At 39.5% G+C, this 10106-nt stretch overlaps 2 protein-coding genes across 2 annotated transcripts in view; both read right to left on the reverse strand.

Annotated features, from left to right (window-relative positions):
* The window catches only part of LOC107737972 (cell wall integrity and stress response component 4), a 3098-nt gene extending 762 nt beyond the window's left edge, over positions 1-2336 (reverse strand). Inside the window, exons 1-3 of the mRNA XM_016549624.1 lie at positions 2330-2336; positions 2145-2237; positions 429-521 (exon numbers count right to left, since the gene is read on the reverse strand). Coding sequence (XP_016405110.1) covers positions 429-521; positions 2145-2237; positions 2330-2336 — 193 coding nt within the window. The remainder of the gene's footprint in view (positions 1-428; positions 522-2144; positions 2238-2329) is intronic.
* A 5335-nt stretch (positions 2337-7671) lies between these two features.
* Positions 7672-10106, reverse strand: part of rigi (RNA sensor RIG-I) — a 27396-nt gene continuing 24961 nt past the window's right edge. The window contains exons 18-19 of the mRNA XM_016549626.1: positions 7821-7871; positions 7672-7749 (exon numbers count right to left, since the gene is read on the reverse strand). Coding sequence (XP_016405112.1) covers positions 7672-7749; positions 7821-7871 — 129 coding nt within the window. The remainder of the gene's footprint in view (positions 7750-7820; positions 7872-10106) is intronic.

Genomic DNA, 10106 nt, shown 5'->3' on the forward strand with positions numbered 1-10106 from the left:
AAAGAAAGAAATCTGGTTTGGCGCCGTGTCACGCTAACCACCGCACCGCGCACACACTCTGCTCCGGTCCAGAGACACGATAGCACGGAGCGGATCACATGCGCAGACCACAAAATGTATCGGAGCTATTTGAATTCTACACAGCATGCTATATTTTATAGCAATATGGATGAGATTGTGGCTGGCATACCCTGCGGCTTTACGGAGCTCAACGGCTCTGAACGGCTCTAGCCCAAGCTGTGATATAAACCAACGCTATTGGCTATTTTAAAAAGGGGCGGGGCTGCTTGATATGTCCCGCCCCGTCTTCCTGTTTCAGTTCAAACTATGTCAACACAGAGTAACGCTGCGTGTTTCTAAGCATTTCAGGAGACCTTTAAACACACAGAACATACTGTCAATCAATGACATAAATCACACATACTTACATTTACAGTCGTAACCCTTTCTATTAACGCTCGGTGTGCATTTGCATTTCTTGTGTCCGGGCTTGTCATAGCAAATAGACAAAAGCTTTTTATCTGGAAAAACAAACAAACAAACAAACAAACAAAAAAAAAACACACAAATGTTTAGAGTCTGTGATAATTTAATGCAGTATAATGTGACTTGGAAAATTACGCGATGCCAAAAAAAAATCTATGTATAACGGTCATTAATACATAGATATAATTAAAATATTATTTTAATAATTATATATTCTATTTATATAATAAATATATATTACAATTATTTAATAATAAAATTAATGATATAATGAAATCTGTAAATAATTATATATAATTTATAATGAGATTCAATTTAATAATATAATTATTATATGATTAAATTTAACCCAAATATAAATTATATAGAAACAATTATATATCACTATAGATAAAATAATTCAATATTATTTATTTATTACAATTACGTATTTAAAATAGTATTAATTAATTACAAATGATAACAATTATCACTAAATAAAATTATAAATATAATTAATGCAAAATGTAACATCTCATTTTAATCTTTTTTTTTTCCAGTGATTTTTGATTGATTAACAACATATTATAGTCAGGTTTATGACATTCTCAGAGGCACAAAGTCACTTTCACAGACTTTTTCATTAACTGTTCCCTCCTGGTGGAATGACCTGCCCAACTCAATCCGAGCAGCTGAGTCCTTAACCATCTTCAAGAAACCACTAAAAACACATCCGTTCCACCTTTATTTGACTTTATTTATTTGAGCGTCTGCACGCACACACACACACACACACACTCACACAGACAGAGGCGTGTGCAGTCAGCGGTGATGTATGTACACGTTCTGTGTGTCTCTGTAAGTATGAGAGGAATGTGCTTTGACATGCATCTGATTTTACAGACAAGTTCATCCTTGCAGAAACACACACACACACACACACACACACACAAACAGTGCTTTACAACTGTAGGACAGGAAGAGCTAAATAAACTTATCACTGAATCTACAACAACATGTTTATTAGATCCTGTACCCACTAAATTACTGAAAGAGTTGTTACCTGTAGCAGAAGAACCGCTTCTCAATATTATTAACTGGTCGTTGTCTTTAGGTCACGTCCCAAAACCATTCAAGCTGGCGGTTATGAAGCCTCTTATTAAGAAACCACAACTAGATCCTAGTGAACTGGCAAATTACAGACCCATCTCAAATCTTCCGTCTATGTCTAAAATTTTAGAAAAAGTTGTGGCTGCGCAATTGTGCTCCTTCCTGCAAAAAATGATCTCTATGAAGAATTTCAGTCAGGTTTCAGGCCCCACCATAGCACAGAAACTGCACTTGTTAAAATTACAAATGAATTGCTTCTTGCGTCAGACCAAGGCTGCATCTCATTGCTAGTTTTACTTGATCTTAGTGCTGCGTTCGACACTATAGATCATGACATACTCATAGATCGATTACAAAACTATACAGGTATTCAAGGGCAACACACACACACACACACACACACGCGCACACACACACACACGCACACGCACACGCACACACGCACACACACACACACTCTTCATGATGTCACCATTCACACTTTCACATGTGTTTGTATTCTTAGGTGAGAATCGTACTGTGAGTTTTATTGGGGAAAGTGTGTGTTCATGTGTGTTATTGTGTGCTACCTTGGTTGCAGGTCTTTCCGGTGAATCCTGGATGACAATGACACTGATCCGGTCCAACACACTCGCCGTGTTTACAGCCCGACTCACACACAGCTACACAAACCAGACACAACACAAGAGCATGAGTGTGTGTGTGTGTGTGAGTGTGTGAGTGTGTGTGTGTGTGTGTGTTCAACAATACATACTGCTCATACTGTTTCTGCAGTATACATACTGTGTACAGTGAGTGAGTTTTCTGTACGCTCGAAAAAATAAAACCTATTACTTTTGCCAGTTATTTTCTTAAACTAATAAAATGACAAAAGCACATAATAAAATTAATAAAAATTAAATTAAAATATAAAAATAAAAGCTAGTTCAAATTTTAATGCAAACTATAATAGTATACGTGAAATTTGGAATATATATAATAGTATATAATAGAAATATGTTTAAGATGAAGCACCAAAATTACTAACTGGAAAAATGAACTAAAACCTGAACTGAAATAACAAATTAAACCTAAATAGTAATATTTAAAAATAATAATAATATTAAAAATAAAAATGAATGAAAATGACAAAAGCACATGATAAAATCACTAAATATTAAACTAAAATTAAATGAAAACTGGAAATATAAACATAAAAGCTAATTCAAATATTAATACGAATCTAAGTGAAATTTAAAATACATAATAGTATATAACTGAAATATCAATTCTATAATAGTACAATATTATATAACTGAAATATGTTTAAGATAAAGCACCAAAATTACTAACTGGAAATAAATAAAAACTAAAACTAATATAAGAATAAATTAATAAAATAAATAATGACAAAAGAGCATGATAAAAATAAACTAAAATTAAAATGAAAATTTGAAATATAATTTAATATAATATATATAATATTATATTAATATAATAATATAATATAAAAAATATTAATAGAAATGAATAAAAATGACAAAAGCACATGATAAAAATACTAAAAATTAAACTAAAATTAAAGTGAAGATTAAACACATAAAAAAAGCTATTTCAAAGTATCAATAAAAAACTAGTATATATAACAATCTATAAGTAAAATATGTTTATGATGAAGAAAAAACTAAAACTGAACTAAAAGTAAAATTTAGACAACCGCATGCAACTGCATGAAATACTGCATCCCAATGCAATGAAAGCAGTGCTTAAAGCAGCTCTATGTAACTTTTGGCGCTCTAGCGGTTAATAAACAGAACTGCACACATCCTGCGAAAGAACATTCTAACCGGATCTACTTCTCTAAGTTTATGTCTCTGGCGATTCACGCAGGTATGTGTTACTCCGCAGCGGTGACGACCCGACCAGGCTACAATAGTCCAAATATAAATACTTATTATAAGTGTACCGTAGTGATTCGGAATAAGACAAAAACGCGGTTTGGAAGATGAATTCATGATGTACTCGCTCATTATATACATTTTGCAAATTTTGAACACAGAAAAAGTTACATAGTGCTGCTTTAACTTTCCATTCCTGTCAAAAGTTCAGCCTGATTACACCAGTTTGATTAAAACATTGTTGCGTACTGTTATTCTTTCTTTTTCTTTTCTACATAGGCAGTATATTAGTGTAGACAGATTCACAGAAAGCAGTGCATCATGGACGACATTATTTTAAAACAATTAAATAAGTAAGACTAATAAATAAATAATAATGTGGTAAAACCTGGAACAGAAGATTTATGTACAGTATGTGTGTGTGTGTAAATTTTGTACAGTATTTATGTACAGTATATAATATAGTAGCTATATCACGTGCCATCGCGCGATTAAAACCCACTATTTATGCCGTTCTAAAAAAGTTACCATGGTAACCGCAATTTTTTACGATCACAATGGTGCTAATGGAAAATGTATCACATATTTACAATAACATATGCACAACGGAAAATTTAGCGGAAATACGGTTACCATGGCAATTAGCGATATTAGCGATAATTACAAAATTAGCGATTATGGTTTAAATATTTTTATTATTAGAAATTTTAGCAGACAGTCACTTGTAATTACACTTTTTTTTAAATACAAACATATGAAACGTACATTTTAACAGATAAACATTAAAAAAAGAAAATGAAAAACAAACAATAGTCATGAAAATAATAAATGAACAAAAAAAATGTAAATAAATTTCCCCCCACCCAAAAACTTAACCCATAAGTGCTATCCAGTGGTAAAAGTAGGTACTGAAGGTAATAACCGTCATTCAGGCGTCGGCGGGGGGGAAAAAAAGGGCGCGAGAGGAGTTGACACGCATTACCCTCAGCGCTGCGCGAGACCCCGTATGTCAGCCCCCGCGCGCCTCCCGCGCTTCCACAATCATTTCCCGCCAATGATCAGGAGGTGTCCGCAAAGGCGCTTCCTCACCTCACCCCCCCGTCAGCCACACGCAGCGCGACACACACACACACACACACCGGGAGGAGCCGTCTACCCTTCCGTCACCCATACCCGCCCCTGAGGACGGTGCGTCGTTGGCGGCGTCAATATTATTTATTATTCCCGTTAGTCTCGGTATTTAGCGCCGCAGCTGCTCAAGGTGATCGTTAAAACGGACGCGTCTCGTTGTTTTGTGGCGCGTGTTTTTTCTTGTAACGGGGATTATTGAGGCGGCATCAGCGCGCGGTGATGCTCTCCGTTAAAGGATCGTGATCTCTTTCACGTAAACACACACATACACACATTTTGACACGGTAACTTTCTCCTCCACTGCTTATTATCGCCATTTCTGTTGTTCCTCTAATTAAAACAATAACACATTTAAAGGCGGACCTGATGGTGTTAGATATAATGCTCTGTATTGTCCTAAATTATGTCATGCATATGCAAAAAGATATGTACATAAATGCATAAAACCTTTTGCTATTTATCTGAACTATGCTTTTTTTTATTGTTTTAATCTAAATGTAACTGAATCTCGTGTATTTTCAGGGCTTTTGTTTTTCATTATTTTATTTTAGGATCTTGTTTTGATTTTTAGATGACATTAAGCTTGTTTAAATTTGGTTCTAAAGTATTCATTAAGCAATTTTGTATACATCCTTTATTATTTATCAAAATTTCTCTTTTCTGTAAATAAATGGAGCAATAAATTCAAGATGCATCATAATTTAAGAGCTGGGAGGAAACAATGAGCATTAAAAATGTACATAAATGCATATAAAAACCTTTGCTGTTTATCTGAACTGTTTTTCTTAAATTTTTAATCTAAATTTGACTGAATCAAATTTCAGTTTTTAAAATTGAATTTCTATTATATTCTGTTTTGGAACCCACTGAGAATGAATTACGAGTCAGAAATTTTCGTCACGCACAGAAACCTTGCACACTGAGTCCGATGCGTATTAATTAATCCATTGCGAAAAAAATTCGCAAAACAATTGAAAATGGAGTCTTCAAGCAGTGAAGATGATTTTGCTGTCCTCGCTCTTCTTAAAAAGAGAAAAAGAAAGAGGAAATATTGGATCCATCATCCAATCCAAGGAGAGTTCCACCTCCTTATCAAGGAGCTGCGGGATTATCCCGGGAGATTCAAAGTTTACTTCAGGATGTCAGTGGCTCAGTTTGATGCTTTGCTAGCGATACTGGAGCCACATATTGAAAAAAAAAAATTCCGTTAACTTAGTGTGCAAGGACCATAGACTGTATAAAAACATGGACGTAGTGTCCGTGACGTCACCCGTAGGTTGGCTTCACGAGAGAAAGCGTGAGGTTGCCGCTTGGCAAGGACCTATACAGTGCTTTGTGCAGCGAGAAGAAGTGATCATCTTGTCAGACGCCATTCTGGATTTTGGCGTTCGCTTGTATGGTGGCTCTGAATTGTCAAAACACCTCTCAAAATGCTTGCTACGGATGCGAAAAACGCAGAAAATCAAAACCGATCCGAATTTTTTTATGACGAACGAAAGTTTCGGAGGCAGTGTGTAAACGTGATTGACACAACGTGAGATCGTATTTATTTTTTAACGTGCGAAAAATTCGGACGAAAATTTCGGACTCAGTGTGCAAGAGCCTTAAGAGTCAAATAAGATTGCGTAAACTGTAATTTTCTTATTTTCAGGGTTTTTGTTTTTCGTAATTTTAGTTGTTTTGATTCTTAGTGGACTCTTGTTTGATTCGTTTTGGTTCTAAAATACCATTAAGCAATTTTGTATGCATCCTTTAGGATTTGACAAAATATTCTCTATTGTCTGCAAATAAATGAAAGATTTCTGAATTGCGATTCCGCTTAGTTGTAGTTCTCTGTTCACGTCCACCTCCTCTTTCCTCCACAGGACCAGTGCCGTGGATGGTTGGGTGTTAGTGCGTGTTTGTTTTGCTCTGATGGCGAACATGAGCAGTAGTGTGTGCATGGAAACCCCACACACTCATGGCCACACCCATGGCCACACCTACAACTATAACCCCACCCCCGGGCGGGACTTTCCTCTGCAGATCGACTCGTGCGTGAACCCCGTGTTGGACTACAGCGCGCAGATGGAGCGATACCGCTCATTTGCCACCTTCTATAAGAACAGCACAGCCGCTGCGGCCGCTGCTGCCGCCACCCCATTTCCCCAGAACGCCAAAATCACCCGAATCGCCACGCCCCTCTTCCCCTCAGCCCGCCTATCGGCGATGCCACCCTGGCCCTGCGACAACGCCATGCTATGGGGGCGAAAGCCCACCTCGGTTAATGTTAACGGACCTCACACACATCGGACTGGCATGTCGAGGGCGGAGCCGGTGAACATGCACATGTCCGCCAAACACATTCCACAAGACTCCGCCCTCCCGATGGGTGCTGACAACTTCCTGTCGCCGCTAGCTGCGGAGCAATGCCGCGGTCTTCCCGTAACGGGGGCCGAGTGCATGAACCGACTGAAGTGCCCGCCGCCTAGTGGAGCCGGAGAGGCGGACCGAGGCGGGACATTCGGAGGGATGCCCCCGTTGGGGGGTCTGTCGCTGCCACCGGGGGTCATCGTCATGACGACACTTCACTCCGGTGCAGGGTCGTCGGGGGTCACGATGTCAGACAGCGCGTTTCAGATTGCCAACGTGGCGGCGGACTGCCAGCACAGCGGTTCGTCCTGCTCCGGCTCGCCCGCTGCTCTTAACGGAAACGCCAACGGCAGTTGCAGCAGCGCTAGCAGCAATGGTAGCGGAGCGGCCAAGCGCAAGCGTAAGCGCTGCGGCGTGTGCGCCCCCTGCAGGAGGCTCATTAACTGCGGTGTATGCAGCTCCTGTCGAAACAGAAAGACGGGTCATCAAATCTGCAAGTTCAGAAAGTGCGAAGAACTCAAGAAGAAACCAGGCAGCACGATGGAGGTGGGATTCTCACACGCACTCACACATATGCAGGGAGCTCTACTGAAGTGGGCTGTTTGATTGGCTGGGGGTTTGGAGTAGAGCCCAGTCTTGGCACGAGCGGCCATAATTAACCATCATGCATTAATGTCTGTGTGTGTGTGTTAGTTGATGGTTTGAGCCCTCTTATGCTGGAAAAATGCCCTTACACTCAAGCACACACTTTATCGCTCTCGCGCACACAGTCAGTATTGAGGGCTGAGAGATGAGGCAACATGTTGTAAGTTCTCTGTAATAATACAAAGACAGCTTAATCTATTCACAACCCGTTAACACAACTCACCAGAATCAAAATCAGACCATCACAAACCAGTCCAGTACCATCAGATCTAGTTGTGGAGAGCCCAGCGCCTGTTGGCATAAAATCAGGTCCACATTTCAGCTTAATCTGACCAAGAACCACCGATTTAAGATGTGATCACATTAGCCAAATTTTGCAGGTGAAAAGGTCCATAGTCTATTAATAAAAGTGTAGAGAGGTGTAGAAGTGACTTTCAAAACAAGCATCTTTCCCACTGAAATGACCTGTGATAATTCGCTGAACAATGGTAAATGTGAACGCACCTTTACACAGGAAGATTTTAAATAATAATGTTAACTACATAAGCAGACAATAATGTTCTGTTTATTCTAAGCGTGCATTGCAGTTTTGTCTTCTGCCGCTTGAAATGCTTGTGCTCTTTATAGTCGGATGGATTGTTATTGGCTGTTTTTATCATTCACCACCAGGAGATAAATATTCTGAAAGTGATTCCAACAATATCATTTCTGTGTGTCGATATATTTGTGGTGCAGACTTCATTATTCTCAAAGAATTAAAACATATCATTATAGTTATCATCCTTGGTGTGGACAGGCTTTAAGAGTTTGTTTGGAGTCTCCCTGGCACTGCATTTGGGATGTCTCCATATAATTAAAGATGTGCAGTGCTGGGGAGGGTCCAGGTAATGTTTAAGAACATTACATTTATGCATTTGGCAGATGCTTTTATCCAAAACAACTTACACTGAATTCAAAATGTAAATTTTTATCAGTTCACACATTCCCTGGTAATTGAACCCAAAACCTTGATGTCGCCAATGCCATGCTCTAATGTTTGAGCTACAGAAACGCCTTAGTAGCAAGTAAACTACATATCCAAGACATCTACACATGGTTCAGAGTAATATGCAATCAATGCAAAAAATGTGTGCTGTGTCAGTTCATGAAGTACCAACTATTTGCAAAAACTCTTAGTCAACTAGTTTATGTGCTACTTTTTTTCAACAAAACTCTTGTTGTTCAATCCTCACAAACTTTTATCAAATCCAGTGACTAAAAGTTTCATAATTACATTTATGCATTTAGTAGACGCTTTTATCCAAAGAGAAACAAAAGCAATTCATCAAAGAGCCAACAATAATCGTTACATAAACAGTCGTCTCAGCTAACGGAAACACGGTTGTGAGGGCCTTTGCATACAGATGGTCGGGTTGGTCTGTTGTTTTCGTTTTCCCAATTTAATTCTTATTTTTGATGAACCAATATTTTGAATCATTGCATCTTATTGTGAAGATGATTCACACCAAACAGCTAAACTGGAATCTGTCCAGAATTCCCACTGTCTCCTGTGTCTTCCCTCAGAGAGCACCATCGGCAGGAGCCGCCGACACCTTCCGCTGGTTCTTCTGAAGAACACGCCACCAATCCACGTCATAAAACCGGACTTGAACACTAGAAGATCTGCAGGTCATACACCTACGATCTACCCCGAGGTCTGATCATACGGTTCCGCAATCAGGGACTCTCACCGCCCTCCTCTCTTTCTACCCCTTCCCCTCAGGACTCACTGTGGCCCGTTTAGCACTGGGGGGGGGCGTCAGGTGCACATGCCCCGCCGGAGAGACGTCGAGGGCAAGTCTCTGGGTCTCAGACTGACCTCACCTTATCCAAACACCAACGGACATAGAGAAACAGAGACTTGAATTCAGTCGTATCAGGACCCCATCCGAGCTTAAAGGGTTAGTTCACCCTAAAATGAAAATTAGCCCATGAATTACTCACCCTCAAGTCATTCTAGGTGTATATGACTTTCTTCTTTCAGACGAATCCAGTCGGAGTTATATTAAAAATTGTATTTGATCTTTCAAGCTGTTTAATGGCACTCAGCGGGTGTTGCATGCATCAGTCCAAAAGAAGTTAAATAAAAAGCGCCCATCCATAAAAAAAGTGTCTCACACGGCTCCGGGGGGTGAACAAAGGCCTCCTGTAGCGAATCCATGCGTTTTTGTAAGAAAAATATCCATATTCAAAACGTAATAATCACTTGAATCTAGCTTGCGCTCACAGTTGTACACGGAAGCAGCTCCGGGAGGATGGCGTATGAGGTCAGCGCTGCGCATGCGCCGGTGAGTCTCGTGAAAACCAACGTTTGTTAACAGGCGCAAAGGAAGCAAAGCTTCCTTACTTTAGCAAAGGAAAACCAGTCTCCTCTTGGCTTATATCGTAATCCTCCGCCATCCTTCTTTACAAATCCTCGTTTTGTACTTCTAATTAGTGACCGTTGTTTAGTTTTGATCTCTCCCCTGCGCTTCCACGTTCGTCACT

The sequence above is a fragment of the Sinocyclocheilus rhinocerous genome, unplaced genomic scaffold (assembly GCF_001515625.1).
Source record: "Sinocyclocheilus rhinocerous isolate Xijiao unplaced genomic scaffold, SAMN03320098_v1.1 scaffold404, whole genome shotgun sequence".
In the NCBI taxonomy this organism is placed as follows: Eukaryota; Metazoa; Chordata; class Actinopteri; order Cypriniformes; family Cyprinidae; genus Sinocyclocheilus; species Sinocyclocheilus rhinocerous.